Genomic DNA, 24,000 nt, shown 5'->3' with positions numbered 1-24,000 from the left:
ATATATCCAAACCAACTCTTAATCAATAAAAAAATTTAAGTTCATTAAAGATTAAGAACACCACTTGTATAACTTTCGTTTTTTTTTTATCAGTTTCTTTTTTATCTGCAGTTTTAGTAACTCTACATTTTTGTCTAACTGGTATCCATTTAACCAGCGTGATTAAAACCTTCCCCCTTCTTCTTACACATGTACAGAGAAGGGGGATGGTTTTAATCAGACGGACATTTTAGTATCTAAAAATTCAATTATCCTTATTAAACTGTATATCTACATGTATGTTCAGTACTAATAAGAAAGAAAACATGTACATTGCAAATTTGTAATACAGGTACTTATACAATTTCAAATGAACCATACTCATATTACAATTTATGCCTATAAAACAATATGGATAAAGCAAAATAAATCTACAAGCTAAAGTCCCCTTGACTTCACTGTAACAGAATTTCTTTGTATTCAAAAATACAAAGTAGTAAGACTGTTTTGATGAATGCTCTCTGTACAGGGTGACACTTTAGAGACAGCATGGAGGCCTAACCTACCTTGGGGGTAGCTGGTTTCACAACTTTAACCGATGGGCTGGTGGCCACAAGGTCCTGGTTACTGCCCAAGTAGTACTTGAAGCAAATCTTGGTTTCATCTGCAGACACAAACAAGAGGCATTGCAAGTTCTCTTTTGTCATTAACCATAGCAAATTTTTTCTCATCCAAGTCAAATTTATTATAATTATAAAACAGACTTGTACCCCTTATAAACAATGACAAGTAATGTAAAATATCACTAAAAACAATACAGAATTAGAATGAAAATTCTAAGAATAATTTCATATCTGAAAGTATTGTACATAAATTTGAAAGTATGAATCATAATCATGATATCTTCTTTAGTCATATTTTTTTAAATATCAGAACCCAATTTTTGAATGATTGTACAGAAGAACATTAAGGATGCACTGACAGCCAGCACGTACCTGTGGTAAAATTGTGCATGATGTCAGACAAATCCCACTGGAGATCCCCTGTCTGTCCACCATTTCCTCCCCGATTCTTCATGTCCAGGAACTTTGATGGATCTGTCTCTCCTGTGAAGAAAACAATTCATGAAGTACATGTAAGTGATCAAGTAGTGTTACAATGTTCACTAAAGTGCACACTGGTTCAGTACTACTCTTTTGCAAGGTAGAATGATATAGTTTGGCAAAGTTTTTGTTTTCAAATAATTAAATGAACTTATCATGCTTATTGAAACAATTACTGTTACATCATATTTCACCAAACTATATTTAAATGTAATGTAAACAAAAACATGGCACTAGCCTTATTTACACGACCAAGATGAGGGACCTCTGTTTCTTGCTTACATACCTCGACATCTCACATTGAAATTTTTGCTGACCATTTGTAAATTATGCTCAGATCAAATAATGACAATCAAGCATGTCTCTCTAGCTTTTTCTTTTTCCTGCTCATTAGTTTACATGGCTTGTTATGCAAGCTGCTCACACATTTAAATGCCATGAAAATCGTACCTGATTGGTAAAGTCCTATCCAATCGTCTGCACCAATCTCTTCCTTAATGTCCCAGCTGACCTTGACACTACATATTTTACTGAGGTTAAGGATATTCTTATCCACAGCAAGATAAGAAAGCAATCCCGGAGATTCTGCAGCCAGATCAGATTCACTGTTGCTTCGTTCCCGCACATGTCTGTACTCAAATGACTGCTTTGCGAGTGGGGAGGGAGGTGAGGGAAGGGAGAGATCGTCCGCTGCTCCAAACAGAGGACCTTTGGAGGACTTGGCCTCTGCCATTACAAGCTACCTCCTCTATCAATCAGATTGAAATACTCTCTCTATCTCTTCAATTTGAGGGGAAAGTCCATTCATCTCTCTGCAACACTATCAACCCATGTCCAAAATTTGATGTTGTCCTCAAATTCTAGAGAAAAGAGATAGTAAATAATTTTTCAACATTATATATGTTCTTTACATAATCTTTTTACATTTGTATCATTTTTTATGTAACAATTAAAACTTACAAAGAATTTTTTACTCTTAAAAACTTTACCAAAGTACTCCTCACAATTTATACTGAATATTTCTGCAGTGCTAGAAAACTTTGTTTACTAGACAGTCTTAATACCATTATCCATTACCAATGTTACCATAAATAAATATAAATACACTATGTGTATTCAACCATTACTCCAAAATATCTTACATTCTTCTGACCTTTTGAACGATTTTGATAATTTAGTTGCCAGGAAAAAGTATCAAAATCATTAATAAGGCCAGATAAACATCTGATATTTCAGACTATCTAGTACAACCATTTCTTGTCAGTCATTTTGTCAACACATAAAATTATATATGCCTACGAAAAATGATGTAACGATGCACTGGCGAGAAATGATACTTGGCGAGAACTGGTCGCACAGCAGTAGTCTATGTTTGGAAGTCTGCAAAGATACCGCGGGTGAATGTATTTTGTTCACATAAAAATGAAAGCGAATCTGAAAAATCAAAATGTTTCACCTCTTCATAAAAACCTGCATGAACATATAAAATCAAATATGATGATTTCGGTGCACATGTTGTTTACATCAATACATTATGTACATGGCAGAGTTTCTTAAAGCCTACATGGCATTTCATTCATAAATTTGAGGAGCTTCCACTTGCAGAATTTAGTCTTCTGTCACTATATGAACATGCAATGTGTTGCATCAAATCCACGCTGTATTTTAGTTAACTATATTATGTGTGAGATTTTACTTCGTTTTGATATCCAGAGGTACTGTATAAAATCTTCAGAGGAGGGGAAGGGTTCAGCAGGTGCTTCAATATAAATATGAGCTATTTCTAAAATTATATACATACCTCTACGTTTCATTGAAGTTTAACATTTTATTTTCAGACTTTCCCGTTTCAAAAATATAAACAACACACTACAGTTGATCTTTATAAAATACAAATTCATCCGTTAGCTAAGATCCTTTTCCTGTTGTTGACATATTGAACTAAGCATTTTGGGATAAAATAATAATGGCGGCATGTCTATAGTGTGGACCATCTCAAAACACGTTTTCATAGAAATAATGATAAAACTATACTCTGTGATTATCACATATCAGGTGAATACCACAGCGCTCCACAATCTTAGTCTTGTAAAATAATAATTAAATACGTCTCGAGGCAAAACCCATATAATCTATTTATTCCGGAAAGATGAACCAAAATTGATTCCAACTAATATACAGTACGTTGTTCAAAACCGCGCGTAAAGTTGCAACACGACTGTCATTATCCGATTGTGGACAACATGAATATACAACTTTTCCATCAGAGACTGGGGGAATTAGAAAAACATTTACATTGCAGTGTGTGGTATGTATATGCATATATAGTAAAAAAAAGCAACAAAACATTATTTATCAACTATAATTAAAGATAAACAATTGAACAGTAACTATATAGGAAGTAGCGATTGCTCTAATTAAGTGGCATATATATCGATATGGTAGTACCCGGGTGGTAGCTAATAAACAGCTATAACCAGACAAACATTGCCTCTGCTAGGGTCTAAAGCTGGGTCCCTCTGGCATACAACATAATACAAATCCAGCACTCTTTCATTAGAGTTAAAGGATTAACTACTAGCCTGAGAGCTATAGTATTATAGTAGGACATTTTGTAGGAATACATGTACCATGATAAATTTACATCTACCAAGTATTATTCCCTCTATTTCTTACGGAAACTTATAGTTAATTCATATATAGCTCAGTTATTGGGATGGCCAAAAATGTCAATGGGACTATGGCCCCACAGTTATTAATTTTAATGGGCCATTTTCATAATTTAAAAGGGCCATCTATTTATTCATTGGGGCCATTTTGTAAAATTGAAATTATCAAGGACCAACTTAGAGCAAAACAACTTCTATAAAATTTAAAAACTTAACCAACTGGTTAAATTTCATTTATTTGATGTGTTTATACATTTCACTGATGCAATTTTTGTTATGGTGTTTGCTTAATGATAAATAAAATCAGTCTCTGTACTTCTGTGTTTTTTGGAGGTATTAGTCAAACCCTTTGACCAAATTATTACCAGTATGTAGAGAATCTTTCAAACTTTGAAGATAACTGTAGGGAACGGTTTTTCTTATTATTTAAACATTAATTTTGCGAGTTATTAAATAATTACAAGTTACAACTAATTGTAGTATCGACACTTAAATAAATAAACATCGGTTGTAATTTTCAATGCAGTGTGGTTGCATCACCCGTATTTATAACCCCTACATTAACGATAAGCATGGTAAGACAGTCGTGAGTTTTAATAATCACAACAGGGATTAATTGAGGCTGTGAAAACGTCTTTTCAATTAGATAATCATCATTTTACTGCATTTGGGGTTAGTTTACATAATTGAGAACTCAGATACTGGGCGACTTCAACTTCTCTTTCGGAGGAAATTCTGGAATCTACCACGCATAAAAGAGTGGAAACGTTTTTATTGGTTGTTTATTTCTGATTTACCAAACAAATGTATTAAAAGACGATTAGCTAAGTCGTACAGACTAAATTTCCAGCGGACATCGCTAAAACTTTTATAACCAATGAGAAATTTGAATGCGCACTTCGGCGCGTAGAGTAATTGATTAAATGCGCCATTTTTCTCTTAATTGCGACTATGGCGCGTGGCGCAGGTCCTTCCCAATCACTGATAGCTCTATAGAAACAGCCAGACTGAAATCTACACGACCCGTTTATTGATTGGTCGAAATCTACAGCGGCTGAAACTGACAAAAAAGTGACAGGACAGAAATTGACACGCCCAGTTTATGATTGGTTGAAACCTACAACTACCTAAGAAAAATCACGGACTGCACGAAATAACCATGATGATGTCAGATTCAAAGTTTCACAAGAGACGATTTGGTTGTTTCTTTTAGCTAACATATACTTATGTACATTTACAGTAATTTAGTTAATTTTTACTTTTTACGCTCAATTTAATAATTAGTTAATAATAAGATGTTAATATAAACAACAAAATGCTTTCTTTAATGATTCATGCGGGTTATGAAGGTAGCGATTATTGCAGAAAAAATTTACATAACCCGCTAACACTGGTTATGTATTTTTTCTGCAATGTCGCTACCTTCATATCCCGAATGAATCACCAAAGAAAGCATTTTATTGTTTAAATAATGTGCGAGTACCCATTGTTGCCGAGTGCCCATTATTGCGGATTGTAATAAAACAGCAAGATTTCCACTATCTATTTGCTGTTTTTAGCTACAAACCAAAATAAATAAATAATAGAATTTTTAAGACACTATAAGAGATGGGATTGGAGAAAATTTACTTCAAACATCTTGGAACTCACCTTAACAAAGGTAAGCCCATGGAAACGTATCACATTTGTATCCGTGCGATGACACATGCCACTAAATGTTTGACTTGTAATCCACTTTGATGACAGGACATTTTTTGTTTAGGTCCAAATTCGAAGAATATTTACCTCCGTATTATGATATTTGACAAAAATAAGCAAGATATCATTTCTACTACACAATATATAAGAAAGAAAACGAGCGTCTGCTTGCTTTTAAGATGCCATTTTGTTTCCAACCTGAGGCGGATCAAAGATTTATCCACATGCACCTGTGGTGTAAATCAGAAGCGTTGCTATTAACTTTCACACACATTATTTCGTTTACTGGACACACTAAAACTTATTTTTAAAAGGCTTTTTGATAAATAAACAATGCATTTATTTAATTTTTAATCATTTGTCCTGAGACACATGAAGCACATGTTCCTCCATTTGTGTGCATGTGGCCGCAGGGACATCGAAAAGAATATTGCTTATAATATGATTGAATTGCGTTTATGATATGATTTTTTATGTTTTATTATTACATTTTATCTTATATTGTTAGATTCTTTTAAAATTTTGACCTTTTTACTGATGAATTACTGGAAAATAACGAAAAGATATGAGCGGCAATAATGGGTACTCGAACTTCCTGTAAATCGAAGGTCATGGACAGGGTTTAATTTTAGCCAGAAGTAAGTCGATATTGATGAGAATAAAATAAAATATATTCCTCAAATTAAATAAATGAACAGTGCAGAGATTTGCCTAGAAATTTTTACATGACAGCGTACATGAAGAGAGTAATAGAGAAAACTTGTGCATTCTTTGGCAGTAATGGGTACTTGCAGGTTACCTCAGATTCATCATGTACCACACAGCTTTAGTCTTTGCTTACTATCAAGAGTGAAAAAATAATTGTTAATGAATTTGTAAAATATACATGTACCTGCTAATTATTGCAATGACCTAAAGATGATTTATATTATCTATAATTTCTAAAGATTATGAATAAAGAATTGATTTGGGCTAAAACATTAGAACTTTCAAATCTTTATTCCAGTGTTTACAATCATGAATTCCTATGTAAGGTATTTCAATCAAATATAATAGCAAAATTCAGAGCTCATGCACTGTCAGCACAATTTGTTTTATTAGTAAATAAAGTGTGTCGCCATGTTTCTTCCTGCTACTATCATGTGTAAAAGGTTGTTTCATTAAGCACTTGGCAAACAGTAATTCCTTCATTGTTGTGTAAATGGGATAGGAGATACAGACCCTGAAACGTGCTACTACACCAGTTGCACGGTTCGGTTCGTTACGCTTTTTGAACGGTACGGTTCGCTTTGTGAACGGTACGGTTCGTTTTGTGAACGGTACGGTTCGCTTTGTGAACGGTACGGTACGCTTTGTGAACGGAACGGTTCGCTTCTTGCACGGTACGCTTTGCTAAAAATAGCTGCACGCTTTGTGAACGGTTTGCGCGCTTTGTTAATGAGGTAGGCGTGGCCTGAACGCTTTGATTTTTCTCGATATAATTCTGTTTAGTTTTTGCCCGATCTACTTCAGGAAGGTGGTAATTATGACAAGAATTTTTCTTTTTTTATATGATATATTATAAAATTATTTCAATCGATCTATTTAAAATCAGAACGTCCATCCATTCCCCTGTTTTTGATACGTTGCGTGAACCGTGTACTCATTGACAACCGGGAAGCAGGGGTAATTTTGATTTTGATGAGTCTGTTATTTTTAGTATCTAATTTAGATTAATGTAATCAATAAGATAGATTAAAAGAACTGTTTGACTTTAATCCGATATATTTTTGTTAACTCAGTGAGCTGTCGATAATTTTACAAAGCATCTAAAGTTTTTATTTCTATGCCCCGACTTTATTCCGATATTTTTTTATTTTCCTTTATCGTTGTCTTGATTCTCGGCTAGTTGTTATAATTATTCATAATTCGTATGATCATTCTTTATTGCGTACTACTGTAGTACTATTGCCGATCGCCGATTGCCCTAGTGAATAGACGATGTAAAATTAATAATAAGATAAACAATGATTTTCAAATAAGAAATCTTGAAATCAACTGTTATGTAGTTTTTTGACACGAATTTTTATTCATTTAAATATTGATCCTATGATTTTCTGCACTTGTCTGTATACATAGATCACACCTACATCTAACCCGTTATCGCCTCTCTTATCTGAACTAAGATCGTGTGTATACTAGTAGTCAAAATATGACTAAAGTTTTTGTTTTTCCGTTAAACTATGCATGTTCATGTAACATATTTCATACGATATGTACACAACTGGATATACACAACAAGTCAATAACTTTTATTTATATAATGGCGATATTTATCATTCTGTTGAACAAGTGTCCGCTCTTCACTCTATGCATGCGATTTAGCTGACGTTTTACAAATGCTGACTAACCTGTTTATATTTTATTTACCTTTTTACACACATACTTGTTGTAAACAGGACACGAAAAAATACCCGGTAATCAACAAATAAATGTTAAGAGTGATAAATATATAAGAATTTATCGAGTAACAAAAATAATACGACAGCAAGGGAAAACGACTCTGATCGCCAGTACATGAATTATAATCATGAAATCGGAGAGAAAATATTGTTGAATAATTTAAAATAGGAACACTCTTTTCAATCGGGATTTAAGAAAACATAAAACAAAAATGTTTCATTCGATAATTTTCTTCTAGCCATATAGTAGGAGTCAAGTAGCACGGGGTGCATGGCGTGATCTGTACTGTTATACTTAAACTGATTGACAGTCAAAGCACGTGGAGTCCTGAGATAAAATCCCGCTCAAATGACCAACTATAGAAACCTAAAGCGAAATAATAAAGTTCAGTGATAAAACTTTAATTTAAGTATTATAATCAACACACAAGTTCAGTGATAAAACTTTAATTTAAGTATTATAATCAACACACAAGTTCTCTCTCTCTCTCTCTCTCTCTCTCTCTCTCTCTCTCTCTCTCTCTCTCTCTCTGAGGGTGCATATGATTGTGTGCAAACCGTTTGGAATTATTAGATTTTTATTTGTATGAATTGAATTCATTTATTTTAGATTCATGGTTTTCACAACGATTTCAACACAGTGACTAAACGTTTGTACAGTGGACGTGTACATATAGATTGATCTCGACGGTTAAAATTTCGACGCTATTTCACATCACACATATATGATTGAAAATAAATTTTAAAAGAGCCGTGTTTGTGCTTACATGTACTTGTTATCTCATTCAACTATTTATGATGTAATTAATCATTTTTTGGTACATTAATGTACCCGGTAAATGATATTTTTATCGCAAGTTAATATGTGAAAATCCTGCATGTTTTGAGTCGCTGAATTGTTCCACGGATCAACGCGCCGATAGTCTTACATGTACGTGTAGTTGTTTGTGTCCATTTCTACAGACAGTTCTTTTGTTTTTTAGAGATTAAGAGAAGCCATGAAACTAACAAAGTAGAAGTAAGATATATTCAGACTATACACACGACAGATTGTGATGAGTAACCTAACAGGTGTCCGTGGAAAGGTGTGAATACCGGCATCTCGTGTACACCTGTTTAAGCGTCCAGATATACAGAGTTAGTTGTAAAGTACAATAACTGCTAAAAACCAAAGAAAGACAATAACACCTGTTGTGTATAAAACCAAAGATCAGCTTCTGTACACGTGTTTCGCACGAGTGATTTTTTTTCATGTGAAATCACGACGCCATTACCAGCTATGCGGGAAATAAAGTTGAAAGTAATTTAATGGAATGCGTGTACTTCTTTCCGTTCAATGCTTGCATTTATTTTAGTAAGATTTTGTACATGTATTTATTTACAATTCATCATACATGTATGAGTGAATTTTGTTTATTTATTGGTACATAAATAGCTCAAGAACAAATCACTCGAGTCACCGGTAATATGTGGTTGTCATTTACATTTTCTGGGTCTGCGTAACTTAAGTCGACATTTTTTTTTTAATTTATAAAGGATATAAAATTATATATATTTCAACCCTTGTTTAGCCATAGTCTATATATATATTTCTAAACGTACGCTACTTTTTTTACGTTTCGGGTAACGAGATTCTCTCTCTCTCTCTCTCTCTCTCTCTCTCTCTCTCTCTCTCTCTCTCTCCTGAGAATCACTTAAAGCTATGTAAAGTCCAGTATGTACCCAATGTTTCAAACATTTCATTAAAATAATCAAAGTAGTATAACCACGAATTGTGTGAACGTTATTTGTTTACAATGTTTAAGAAATCGGCGATGCAAGTTTTGTCGAAAAACAAAGAAATGATTACGGTCTAAGAAAGCAATATTTTTGTGACTGTTTTAATAAGAATAACAGTTTTAAATCTTAGTATGTGTTATCTAAACCCGTATAAAAAATCTAGCAAAATATTGAACTTATCTGGTCAGCGATAATCTTCATCCGTATTCATCGAAAGACATTACGTCAATAAGCCGTATATGGAAGTTGCACGCTTATTGCACGGTATGGTACGCTTTTTTGTCTGTCTGGAGGCGGGTCTTGCATAAATTATCTTGCACGCTTTGTGAACGGTACGGTTCGCTTTGTGAACGGTACGGTTCGCTTTGTGAACGGTACGGTTCGTTTTGTGAACGGTACGGTATGCTTTGTGAACGGTACGTTTCGCTTTGTGAACGGTACGGTTCGTTTCTTGCACGGAACGGTACGGTTCGTTTTAGAGGTGTAGTAGCACGTTTCAGTGTCTGTATAATGATGAACTGAGAACTCCTGGTTTGAACCTAGACCTCCCTGAACGTGCTGAATCTCCAGTTAAGGTCTACATGTAGGTGCTCTACCAACTTATGCTATCTAGTGCTGCCAATTGAATCTGAGTGACAATCATATGCAGTAGAAAAAAAGTTGGAAAAAAGGGACTGTCTGTCAATTCTATTCGGTTTTATCATCATAAGTTTGTAATTTTTTTTTTTATTATTCTTTTATTATTTTTTTCTTTGTAGTAACTGTATACCAGATATGCCATGGGTGCTGGGAGACTGTGAACACCTTTACTGCAGGTAAAATTGAGAAAATTATCATAGTTTGAATTATATTACCTGTCACAATAATTTTCGGGATCATTGTGAAGTTAATCAAAATGATAGTTTCAGGGATACATGAATTCATGCAGGACAATTACAGTAATAATTGTTCTTAGAATTCAATAGAAACTAAAGTTATTAAAATTATGTTGATCCAAAATTTAAACATGTTAAACATATAGCTTTATATAGTTTTTATACATAAAACATATCTTTTTTGTCAAACTCTTGAAAAATAATACCACTGTAAATGAACTACGGTAGTAAAATATAAGCTTGTTAGAGTAAAGGAAAAGGATATTTCCCACCTTGTTACATCTGTTGCAGACAATGCTGTGATAACCTGCTGGGTCAGTGCTGTGTTATTTGTGGGATACCTGTACACGTGAAGGATGCTCGTATGCACAGACTGGTGTCCAATATTGTGGAACAGTTCAAAATAATGAATCGCATCCTCCAAGAGAACTTCTTGGTCCAGGAATCAGGTTCTTTTTTTTTTAAAATTAAGATATATCGGTAATTTCAATGTCATATTGTGTATATAAAGATTTCAGTTGTTTTTTTTTTTTTTTAGTTATGGGTAAAAAGAAGCAATAATATGTTAATTCACATAGAAATAAGCCACTATGAAGTTTTAAGTCTATTTATTTTGGCCATGTAGACAGTATTTGAAAATAATATTTGTCATGATATGATAGCTATTATTTGTGTGTTGAGAAGAAAGTAAACATTCATGAAGAAGTAAAACAGCTAGGAAAGTTACATTATTTTTTTTCTAAACTAACAATAAATTAAAGAGTTTATAGAAAGAAAAGAAAAAGTTAAAGACCTGTACTGTAAAAATGATTGGGTATGGATATTTTGACATTTTTAATATTTTGTTGGCCTTGATGGGTAGATGAAAATAAGTGTTATAGGACCCTTGGGCTACCAAAGATGATATTATTTTGTATCAATGTAGGAATCGCCAAGGCAGGAGAGACGACTAATTGTGACTTTCATACAGATCACTCAAATTCAAGCAACAACACAAGTACAAACATTTCCAGTGAATTTCAATATAATCTGAATGATGCTGCAGGCAGTCCAGAACTTTTCGGTCCAGACAGTCCCATCAAACTGTCCAACCATACAGATTCCCCTGCCAAGAGAGGTAACAGAACATCAGATGAAATTACAATTGAATCATAGTATATAGTGTGAAGACTTGCATAAATATTATGCAAACTTATTGACTTATTGTAGAACAACTTGAAGAAGCAAGCAATCTACATGCAAGACATGTTCCAGAAACTGGTGAGGAACTGGCCATCAACCTTTTATTCACTGGAGACAATTCTTCCTTATCTGGCAATTGTCAAGGGACAGAGTCAAAACCTGTAAACAAAAGCAATGAGAATATTATACAGAACTGTAGGACAGCAGCTAGAAAAATCAATGGGGCCAAGCAAAATATCCAGTTTATCACCAGGTGCTTCCAAGTTAATATTTTTGTAATGTAAGGTACCAATATTGAAGACTACTTAAAGTGAGGACAGAATTTAGCAATTTCCTCCATTTTGCAAATCGTGAAAATAATAAATTATGAACGCCAAACTTAAATTATGATATTATGTAGTACACAATGGTCAGAAACATAATAGCGAGAGTTTTAAATCAGGTAGGAGTACTTCTTGTGATTTTACACAGATATTAATTCCTCTCATTTAATTAGAAATCTACAGTAATGAAAACTTTTACACAGAAGGATACGATTATTAATTTGAATGATGTGTGATTGTTGATAATTTTGTGGAATTAATGGGCTTTTTGAATTTGAAATTTCAGAAAGAAAACAATCAAAAGAAGTTTAAAAAGGAGTCTTGGGAAAGAGAATACTCACATGTCATCTCCATCTTCCAGAAAGTGCTCAAGCACCACCCCTTTTCAACTAGGTAGTCCTAGTCATTTGAACTTGTCTTTCAATAATGTTTGGCAAGGAAGCCCTCACAACATTGACAAGAAAAATGCCAAGGGGGAAACAAGTCTTCAAGTGGCATGTATAAAGGTACCACTCTATTGTTGAATATTTTTAAATTGCACATTAGTCATTACCTTGTTAGTTATTTGATGGCTCTGTACCTAAGTGTATGTTTGGTTAATTTGTTTATTTTTTAGGGGGATTTGCAGCGAGTGGAAAGACTGCTATCTTCTGGAGCAAATCCAAACACTCGAGACCACGCAGGATGGACACCTCTGGTAATTAAATATTTTGTCTAAAAGTGAAATTGAGCCCTAACATGTCTATTGCATGCTATTTCAAAAGTTAAAAATAAGAAGATTTATCTGTTTCCTACAAATGATAATCAACTAGTATATAAATTTTTTAATCACCATCTTTTCCTATGGCACTTGCAAGTGCCATAGGAAAAGATGGTGATTAAAAAATTTATATACTAGTAATTATTTTTATGTCCCTCTTCGAAGAAGGGAGGGTATATTGCTTTGCTGCTGTCTGTCCGTCCATCGGTCCACCAACAGTTTCCATTCATTTTCTTCGCAGAGGATGAACATATTGAAATGAAATTTAGTATACAGATTTATCTTGATAATATCTAGGTCTAGTTCGATGTTGGGTATGATCGAGCAATTTTCGACAGAGTTATGGCCCTTGGACATAGGAAAATTCTAGTTATTTGCAGTTTCCGCTCATTTTCTTCGCAGAGGATGAACGTATTGAAATGAAATTTGGTATATAGGTTTATCATGATAACATCTAGGTCAAACTTGATATTGGGTACGATCGAGCAATTTTTGACAGAGACAGAGATTTTTGGACATAGAAAAACTCCAGTTATTTGCAGTTTACGTTTATTTTCTTCGCAGAGGATGCACATATTAAGATGAAATTTGGTATACAGGTTTATCCAAATAATTTCTAGGTCAAGTTTGATTTTTGGTATGATCGAGCAATTTTCGACAGTTATGCCTCTTTGCAAACACCAGTTATTTGCAGTTTCTGCTCATTTTTTTTTGCAGAGGATGAACATATGATAGAGCAATTTTCGACAGAGTTATGCCCCTTTGGACGTAGAAACATTATATTTATTTGCAGTGTTTGTTCATTTTCTTCGCAGAAGTTTATATATATATACACATATTGAAATGAAATTTGGTATACAGATTAATTATGATAATATCTAGGTAAAGTTCGATATTGGGTACGATTGTGCAATTTTAGACAGAGGTATGCCCATTGGACTTATAAAAATTCCAGTTATTTGCAGTTTACGTTCATTTTCATTGTGGATGTTTCCAAGGAGAGGGCATAAGTGTTTCACAAACATCTCTTGTTTGCTTTTGAATTTATTATGAATTTAAACTATAGCATGAAGCTTGTCAACATGGCCATGCAGAGATAGCTGCGAGACTTTTAAGTGCTGGAGCATTGGTAGACGTTCCAGGTACAGAGAATGAGACTCCACTACATGACGCTGTCCGACATCTGAAGACAGACTGTGTGACTCTGCTGGTCAGACACGGAGCATCTATAAACACAAGGTTACACATAAGCTACATGTACAATTACAACAAAAATTATAACTTGGTTCGTAGTCCAATTTTGTTTTGTGGGATGGTCGAAGTTCTTTTCCTTCTTTTTAAAAATCATATCATATTTTAATGAAAAAAAATTAAAAGTGATTTAGATAATCATCTGAAAACTTTCTCAGATTAATAGTAATGTGAGCAATATTTTACTTTTTAAAAAATATATTTTTTCATATACATGTATATACACTGTACACTTTACAGCGTATGAAAAAAAATTAATGTTAGAGTTTAATTAGATTATGAATTATGATATTTGGTAGTTTAAGACTTTTTTGACTGTTATACCCAAGTTCTGAAGGAGAGGGGGTACACTTGACAGAGACTGCAATTCATAATTTTTTACCTGGCTAAGAAAACATTTCTTTGCAGATTTTAATAGAATATATATTGAATTAAAAATGTACCAATTTTCAGTGAGTTTGAACCATTATTTCCAAAGTTAAAGACGTTGTATGTTGCTAAACTGTACTTATTCATGGTTAAAAAATTGTATCAAAATGCACTGTAAATGAGACAGGTTTCATATTGGCAAGTTTAAATGGCCTTACAATGTTAAAATACATTAAATAAAGGATTGCAATTAATTTCTTTAAAAAATTCAGCATTATGTAGAAATCAGTTTAAAAAAATGTGATGTTTGATTGTTTACGTAATAATCTTCAAATTAAAACAAAAATTACACGGATTTTGCGAGCGATATACTGATGTGTTGAGTGACAACACTATTGGGTTCACGAGTTGCAGTAAAACAAGCATTTTCATTGGCCGTTTTAGTACCCGCCCACTCTTACCTGCTAACGTCATATTGATAATTTATGCACCAACTGCCAAATGTGTATTTAAACTTTGTATCAGAAGTGCAAAAACTAAATCAATGCAATAATTGATGAAGAGTTCTCACAATAATCACTTCTTGTTTTTTATGGTGTAAACAATTATCAAAACCACACTGTTTAAACAGGTTCGATCCCTAGTTCATTCGTCAGTATAATGCTTCATCGATAAATTAAATAATTTTTAATGCATTATTTTAAGATTAGGCAGTATTTATCTTGTTTTAGCTTATTCCAAAGAATTCACAACAGATACTGACAATAAATATTACATAAATTGCATTTCAATTGAACTTGAAAAGATCAAAGACACACTTCTACAAGTGTTTTCAAAACATACACAAAACTTGATATTTACGGCATGTAAAGATGTTCAAATTTGAACTGATCTGTGGTTAACTTTGTTTTGTAACTGACTCGGTCTGTTGAAACATTCATTTTATTACAGTTCCTCAATATTCTTCAGACAATATAATATTTACTACTGATGTTGATGCTTTACTTGCTGCTGACTTTCTCTCAAACACGCTAAACGACCTCGGATTGTGAAATTCACGTGTAGATCGAGTCACCATTTTACAGTTTTACATGAATATAATCAAACCACACTTCTTCATTTTACATAACTGCATGGTGACAATGTTTATAAATTTTCAGCACAGATTTATTGTAAACAAAAAGGTGTAAAATGATTTTAATAGATTTAACGGCATGTCAACTTGAATTTCTTTGTGGATTTACAATTTGCAACAAGCTTTTTGTGAGGAAAAAAACACTCTGTCCAACTCATGCAATTTTCCACATTTGATACATTATGAACAGTAAAATAAAATTTATTTGTTCACTTAACATTTTCTGACAAATTTCTTCACAATAAACTGAATAGCATTATTCGATAAGCGAAGTACAATCTGTGACTTTAATCTATATGCGCCAATCCTTGCGTTTAGATAACTTTTTCCTTTTTAGCTCACCGAGACGAAGTCAGGGGGAGCTTATGCTGTACCCTCGGCGTCGGCGTCGGTGTCGGCGTCGGCGTCCGGACCTGGTTAAAGTTTTTGTTGCAGGTCCTGTATCTAAGCTATTACTTGTTCTATCTTCACCAAACTTGCATGGATGATGCATCTGGACCTACTTATGGACTTGAAAGACTTGGATGTTGAATCTGAGTCCTAAATTTCAGATGCTGGAGGAGGTTAAGGTTGTTGGACCAGGTTAAAGTTTTTGTTGCAGGTGCCCTTTGATAGCAATATCTAAGTTACTGCAGGTCCGTACTTCACCAAACTTGCATGGATGGTGTGTCTTATGATACTGATGCACCCAACAGGCTTGAGTGCTGAATCTGAGCTATAGGTTTCGGATGCTGGAGGAGGTTAAGGTTTTTAGAGCAGGTTAAAGTTTTTGTTGCAGGTGCCCTTTGGTAGCAATATTATAAGTTACTGCTCGTCCGTACTTCACCAAACTTGCATTGATGGTGTGTCTTATGATACTGATGCACCAGGCAGGCTTGGATGCTGAATCTGAGCTATAGGTTACAGATGCTGAAGGAGGTTAAGGTTTTTAGAGCTGGTTAAATTTTTTGTTGCAGGTGCCCTCTGATGATTATATCTTAGTTACTACTTGTCCTAACTTCACCAGACTTCCATGGATGGTGCGTCTTATGAAACTGATGCACCAGACAGGCTTGAATGCTGAATCTGAGCCATAGGTTTCGGATGCTGGAGGAGGTTAAGGTTTTTAGAGCTGGTTAAAGTTTTTGAAATAGGTGCCCTCTGATGATTATATCTTAGTTATTACTTGTCCTAACTACACCAGACTTCCATGGATGGTGCATCTTATGATACTGATGCACCTGACGGGCTTGAATGCTGAGTCTGAGCCATAGGTTTCAGATGCTGGATATGGTTATGTTTTTTGGAACAGGTCACATGTTTATTAGATAATAGTACTATTTCAAACTTGCATAGTTGATTAAACTGTAATATGAATGAATCACAGATGCAGAGCTTGATCTCCATTATCAAGGATGGTAAAAAATATATCTTAGTTATTACAGGTCCTAACTTCACCAAACTTGAATGGATGGTGTGTCTTATGATACAGATGCACCTGACAGGCATGGATGTTGAATCTGAGCCATAGGTTGCGGATGCTGGAGCAGGTTAAGGTTTTAATTGCTAGTGCCCTCTGATGATGATATCTTAGTTATTACTGGTCTGAACTTCACCAAACTTGCATGGAGATGCGTCTTATGTATACTGATGCACATGACAGGCTTGGATGCTGAATCTGAGCCATAGGTTTCGGATGCTGGATGAGGTTTAGTTTTTTTGGAACAGGTCACATGTTTTATAGATGATAGCTTGCATAGTTGATTTAACTATATTATAAATGAAACACTGACAGAGGTTGCTTCAGATGCAGAGCCTGATCTCCATTATCAAGGATGCTAAAGAAATCTCCTACCTCACTCAAACCTGCTCGATAGATAGATGTGTTCGTTGATAAATGATATAACATGATTCCTATGATATAGTATTATATGGTATAAAACAATATTGTTTAATATGATACAATATAATATCATATGTAATATTATAAAAACTATATGATACGATATGATATTGTATCAATTTTTTTGATATTTTATGTTATGATATTGTAACATGATATCGTTATGTATAGTATTGTATATTATGATACAATATTGTATAATATTATATTTTATTATTAATTTATTATTTTATCACATGATACTATTACATAAGAAATTGCAAAATATAATATTGTATCCTATGATATAATATTGTATATTCTATAATATTGTATCATACGATATTGTATAATATGATATTACTTTCTGTAATTTAGAATTATATCGCATGAAATTGTATAATATGATACTGTAATATTATATAATATCGTATCATAATATGATATATCATCACATCACATGAAATGTATTGTATGATATTGTAAAATATATTATTGTATCATATGATACAATATGTATAATATAATGTTGTATTATATATTTTACTTTATCACATAATATTGTATCATTTGATATGATGCAATGTTGTATCAAATTATATTGTATCATATGATACAATATCATATTATGTTTCAAAAATGATACATTATCATACAATATCATACTACATTATACAATATAATATCATATGTTTCAATGTAATGATGTATTGTGTAATATGATATTGTAATATAATACTGTATTGTTTTATATATTATGATATTGTATAATGTGATCAAATACAATAACGTATAACACAATACAATGTCATATCATACATTACAATATCATATCTCATCATTGTTTATTATGGTATTTTATTGTATTATATGATATATGTTGTAAATATGATAGGATGCAATATTTAATTTTATATTATTGTATTAATTAACATATGAACATATGATTATCATACAATTTTTTAACAGATGATATATGATATTGTGTCAAAACAGAATCCATGAATATCCAAGATCATGAAGTATGATTTTCATTTAATATGATAAAGGTGGTCTCATAAAGGTGAAGTCTCATAAGGGTCATGTCTCGTGTCGGTGAGCTTTGTAATCTGTGATTACCTATGTTTTCACTAATATTATTTACACGTCATAAACATCGTCCAGTTTGTTCTCAAATAATTCTATATGTAATTTTAAACTTGCGCAAATACAACTTTATGTTAAGTTTTCTTTTTCCAACATTTCTCCCCACATGTTAACATCATATTCTCAATATGCATTTGATAAATGGGTGGGTCAATATGAATGGGCCAATCAGAATTTTTGTTCCGAATCGCAATTGAAACACACATCGATTAGGAAGTGTCATCACTCAACACAATGCAACATCAGCCGTAGCGTGTACTTTTGATTTGCAATAAATGTTGACTTTGGCTTATTCTGTATATTCACATCAGAGCTGGGGCATATTTTGTTGTATATAATGCCTTCACTAGTGAGCTTTGTCTCGCAGATAATTTATTGTATTATGCCTTTTTTGTACAGAAATATTAACGGCCTCTCCCCGTTAGACCTGGCTGGTGGTCACTCTGACTTAATGGAGGTTTTACACACTGAAGTCCAAGGTGTGATCACCCCCCTCACACTACAGGTTTGATATGGACTTTTTTGTTGACATTTTTATCTTTTTATGCATGTAGTACATGCACACTGCTGTATTGAGCGTCTCTATCTGGTTGTAGGTTGATCCCCTTGTTTACCAGAGTCCATGTTTCCTTGGTACAGGCTTATCTCGGGAGCAGAGGAGTACTCTACAGAGGTGTGCCTCCAAACTACAGGCCAGGGTCGTGGAGGGATTTTGTCCAGAGGGTAGGGAACAGTTATTGTGTTTAAGTGTTTTGTGGCCTGTGGAAATGTATTGTATACTATGTGAGAATATTTGAAGATTTTCATACATCATTTATTTCCTTAAATATCACTCACATTGTGAGTTTTTTAATTGGTTTAAAACAAATACTGAATGCAGCATCCATTGTTTTTAAAGCCATTTGTTCTAAAATGAGGGGTTGGCAATGAATCATGTTCGTTGGTAATTTTCATTCTTCAGAAAAAAATGTCAATAAAGGTATAAAAACAAAAGTTTCTGTATACAAATGTGTGTAAAATAAAGGTTAACGTGACTGAAAATATATTTACATGTATCTATCTCTCTGCCAGTGACCCATGTAGTGAGTGGCTGTAACAATGAGGGCCTGTGTCCCCGCACTATCAAGTACTTACAAGGTGTACTCTCTGGCCGATGGATAGTCAACATGGAATGTAGGTATCTTTACTCCCCTTTGAGTAATTCTCTATCTCTGTGAAGACACTTTTCAACCACCAGCCACATGATTTTAATCTTTATAAAGTACCTGGATACATGTATAGTGCCCGTTTTTAAAATATTGTTCTGTATAGTTATAATTTCTGCGACCTTTATCAAGTACAAGTTTAACTGTTGAGATCTTAAAGGGGCATGGTCATGATTTTGGTCAAATTTATTTTTTTCCAATTTAAATGTTTACAATGCTTTAGTAAGGCATTTCAAATAAGCAACTAAAATTGGAGTGTCATTTATTGAGTTATAAGCAAGTTACAGGGCTTGCATTAAAAAAAGCAATTCTTTGCTAAGTAAACAAAGCTTTTGTTAACCGGGTTTTCCAACGGAGAAATCCGGTTATTGAAATGGTGAAAATGGCGGGCGGGCGGCTGCCAAAAGGGTACCCTCATTGTACATTTTGGCAAAATGTTGCATATACATTGTACATGTAGGGTACTCCATTTCACTGGATAAGGGTTGACATGGATTATGGATACAGTTTACATAAAAGAAAACCTGGTTTGCTGTCACATTGACAGCTTTTCACTTGTTTACATTTTGAATGTTGAAGTAAAATTTTAGTTTAAGACCTTAATTGAATGTGTGAAATGTTAGGAACTTTTTATTTATGCTTAAAACGAATTAGAAGATGGAAAAATCAGCTTGAAAATGATTTTTATTGCTATTTAGAATCTATATTATAAACAAAAACAGGGCATAAGCATTGTCTACATGACAAAGAATTGATAGCTCTGTATTTTGCTTATAACTGCACGACTGACTCTTAAATTTCATTTTATCATTAGTCTAAGAAATGCATTCCTAAAGCATTGTACATAATAAAAACAGAAAAATAAAATTTGACCAAAATTGTGACCATGCCCATAAGAAAGATGCAATACTGTAAGTCAACTTTTATTCCTGTAGACTTTATTTCGCGATTTACTGGGAATAAACTAGTTCGCAACCACTAATTTTTGCGACTTAATCATTCCGGACCCTTGTTCTAAAAACAGCTATACGAAAAGGACTGGTTCACAGCGAGAAATATTTGTGACGAGGCTCTTGTGAACCTCGTTAGAATTTCCACTCACATAAAAGTTGGTTTATTGTATTTTGATGTGTTGTTTACATGTTGAAGGGGTAGAAATGAGTCTTGAATATGGATCAAAGCTGGTGGAGGAGGCGTTTGAGATTCCAGGCACCAGTACCGACCCTCAATCTGGAGCAGCTCAAAAAGGGCGGATCAACAGACAGAAACAGGTGAGTAATTACAATCAACCAATCAGTTAAATAAGATAGAATAATGCTCAATGAATTAATGCATCACTAGATTTACATCTATTTTACTGCTATAGACAAGAGGTAGCAAAATATACTTTCGAGACAGCCTGATAGCATCGAAATTTTAGTATTATTTTATTTCCATATTACAATACACTAAGGGTTTTGATCCTGTACAAAACGAAACACTCTCTGGCTTACTTGTATGTCTCTGTCATTGACTTCAATCATTTTCATATTCTCTTAGTTTGTCTTTCTATAGTTATATGATGTTTCAAGATAACTTTTTACTTTACAAACAGCTTCCTGGGTTATTTGATGGGTGCCAATTTTACTTCTATGGACACTTTGAATACCCCACTCCAGATAGAGAGGATCTGGTCAGCCTGGTGAAGTTAGGCGGGGGACAAGTAATCCAGCGTGAACCCAAACCTGGTCACATCCCCGAGACACAGCTGACCACACCCTACCACGCCCCCGCAGGCTCCGAGACTTGCTGTATATACATTGTCCATGACAACAGGGCCACATTCCAGCCCATTACAACAAGTGCTTTGTGTACAGTGAGGGCTGCATGGATAATGGACTGTATCAGTCAGTTCAGATTGATCAATGTTGGCTCCGATTGTTGATTTGTTGTCATTGTTATTGTGCAGCTTAGTTATGGAATGTGATTGTAATGCAATGTACTGGTACATTTTTAATTAAGTGTCGCTCGTCTGTGAGATTGGATTATTCTATCAATAAAAGATGTACACTATGAGTTGTTTACACTAATAGTACTCTATACTGTTGAAGAATGTTGAACAATTTACTTTTTTAGCTCGCCTGAGCTTTTCTGATCAAAATTTCTCTATTGAATTGAACATATTTCACTGATTAAATCAAATGGATTGGACACAAGTTTCTAAATAACTTGGGTAGTCTTCTCCTTTTGTCTGTAGTCATTGCTGTTGTTGTCGTTGTTAACTTTTCACATTTTCATCTTCTTCTACAGAGCTACTGGGCTGATTTCAACCAACACTTATTCCCACTTGGCCAACATTCTGAAATTTTCAATTCCCACCTGGCCAACATTTGATTTTCACACTTGAATTATCAGGAGATATAGTCTGTTTTCTTATGTAAATGTATTGTTATCAATTACCTGAGAATAGTTCGATGAAAACAAATAAGCTATAGCATTAGAATTTGCCTACAACTTGATACTCGGAATAAATCAATAAAAACCAAAGAATATTTTTTCAAAAATATGTCGATCAGCAATTTTCTGCAAGATCAAGACATAAAACATTTTATATGGTATTTGCATGATTGAAACGTTTATGTAATTAATTATAATAAACTGTTTAAATTGGATGTTTAATTACTTAAATGAGATCAATCAGCAGTTTTTTAAAGAATAAACTAGAAACGTATAATACTATGTTGTATTATAATATTATATAATTAACTCAATATAATTATGTTGAAAATAGACAAACCATGATATTTAAAGCTTTATTTAAGGCATAAATTAAGGGGGAATATGTAACAGGTATTGTTTTAACATTTTTATCTGAATTTATGAAATAAAGTACTGGGACAGATTTCATATTTATTATTCTGTAGGCTGACAAATATTTTATTTTCCCACTTTTATCTGAAAACAGACTATAGCTTTATACCTGTAATTAAGTTCTTTTATTCTTCACCTACACCCCATTCCCAGTTAGCCAACACAAATCTACCTGTATTTTTTCAAAATGTTGGCCAAGTGGGAAGACACCGGAGGGGGTAGGGGGCCACGGGGGGGGGGGGGGGGGGGGGGTGTGTGCTGGATTTTGACACAAGAATAAATGGAGAAAAATCTACATGTACATGTATATAACATGAGAATTATTTTATTATGTGGAAAGAATTTGAACACTGTTATAAAGAAAATTAACTTTACTAAATAATTCAGTTCTCTTGTATTTGACGGCTATGCCTATCTTTGCTCACACGAGTGATATGGCACATTATAATTAGTGTGTTAACTGTGACCTTCTCGGTGTGCCCTGCTTTAAAGAACACTGGGATAAAAAGCAATTAAGATGGCTTGTTTTAACCTCTGATTTATGACCTAAGTTTAATATTGCAATTTAATCATCATACATTCTCAAGGTGTAATGAAAAGTAGATATAGCCAAGGATATAACACAGAAGTTTGCTTTGATAAAGGAGAGTAGCGTACAATACCTGTCGACTCCCCCTCACCTAGGATATTTATTAAACAACTTATGTACATCTCATATGGTGTGCACCAGTAATATAGAATTGTATTATCTGACCAATAAACAAAGATACATTTATACTTTTCTTCTTATTTTCATTTCATCATTATGATCTGAATGTTCTCGATCAACATTACATTGTGATCTAAAACAATCTTTGACTGTGCTAGCGCTATTATATATTTAACGTTATTTTGAATTTGCAAGATCATTATGTAATATTTGTTGTTATCTGAAGAATTTTAAATGTTTCCAAAATAATTATGGATAAAATTTTTGAAAAAATATTGTTTAACCTTAAAGAAAGCAAATTCAAAAAAGAAAAGCCCCCTTTGATTTGAACCCCCTCTCAGTCGGGAGATATTGTCTACAGTCCTCCGCCTATCACACTGAAATATGTTGACTCATACTAATCACTATGAATAACTTTTATAGTTTGACAATTATTAATATTTAACTTTTGAAGTTTATTTGAACACCACGAATTTTGACCCATAATGAGTCTGGACTCAACTTCAATAAATCAATAATAAAAAAGAATGAAAACTTAATATCCTTTTAATAAAAGTACTTTTAGGATGGAGTCTAGACCCATTCCTACCAAAATATTGCAATTTATCACAGTAAATGATCAAGATTAATGGCTTAATTTGGAAATCTTTACCTCTTGTGTTTGT

The 24,000-nt window shown here is 33.5% G+C and overlaps 2 protein-coding genes across 3 annotated transcripts in view; one reads left to right on the top strand and one right to left on the bottom strand.

Annotated features, from left to right (window-relative positions):
• Positions 1 to 3,040, bottom strand: part of LOC128163232 (E3 ubiquitin-protein ligase HECW2-like) — a 26,208-nt gene extending 23,168 nt beyond the window's left edge. The window contains exons 1-4 of the mRNA XM_052826774.1: positions 2,884 to 3,040; positions 1,533 to 1,942; positions 975 to 1,085; positions 546 to 643 (exon numbers count right to left, since the gene is read on the bottom strand). Coding sequence (XP_052682734.1) covers positions 546 to 643; positions 975 to 1,085; positions 1,533 to 1,815 — 492 coding nt within the window. The 5' untranslated portion in view covers positions 1,816 to 1,942; positions 2,884 to 3,040. The remainder of the gene's footprint in view (positions 1 to 545; positions 644 to 974; positions 1,086 to 1,532; positions 1,943 to 2,883) is intronic.
• Positions 980 to 21,831, top strand: LOC128163233 (BRCA1-associated RING domain protein 1-like). Of its 2 annotated transcripts, none has more exons than XM_052826778.1 (13): positions 980 to 1,114; positions 10,428 to 10,484; positions 10,836 to 10,993; positions 11,470 to 11,661; positions 11,754 to 11,979; positions 12,336 to 12,555; positions 12,666 to 12,746; positions 13,876 to 14,048; positions 18,971 to 19,076; positions 19,168 to 19,294; positions 19,643 to 19,744; positions 20,926 to 21,047; positions 21,371 to 21,831. In XM_052826778.1, exons 1-13 carry the CDS (start codon positions 1,104 to 1,106, stop codon positions 21,698 to 21,700), a joined length of 1,905 nt encoding a protein of 634 aa, XP_052682738.1. In that variant the 5' UTR covers positions 980 to 1,103; the 3' UTR covers positions 21,701 to 21,831. The 2 variants fall into 2 exon arrangements, with proteins under 2 accessions (XP_052682738.1, XP_052682736.1); XM_052826776.1 differs by lacking the exon at positions 980 to 1,114 and adding an exon at positions 3,131 to 3,390.
• Positions 21,832 to 24,000: the final 2,169 nt, after the last annotated feature.

The sequence above is a fragment of the Crassostrea angulata genome, chromosome 9 (assembly GCF_025612915.1).
Source record: "Crassostrea angulata isolate pt1a10 chromosome 9, ASM2561291v2, whole genome shotgun sequence".
Lineage (NCBI taxonomy): Eukaryota > Metazoa > Mollusca > Bivalvia > Ostreida > Ostreidae > Magallana > Magallana angulata.
The sequence above is the reverse complement of the archived record's forward strand: the minus strand, read 5'-3'. Positions and strand labels throughout refer to the sequence as shown.

Bases quoted from the DNA above. Each gene is read 5' to 3' on its own strand.
- LOC128163233 (XM_052826776.1), top strand. From the start codon at position 3,326: ATGAATATACAACTTTTCCATCAGAGACTGGGGGAATTAGAAAAACAT. The intron at 11,662-11,753 runs GTAACAGAACAT...GACTTATTGTAG, and splicing joins AGATTCCCCTGCCAAGAGAG to AACAACTTGAAGAAGCAAGC. The intron at 19,077-19,167 runs GTTTGATATGGA...ATCTGGTTGTAG, and splicing joins TCACCCCCCTCACACTACAG to GTTGATCCCCTTGTTTACCA.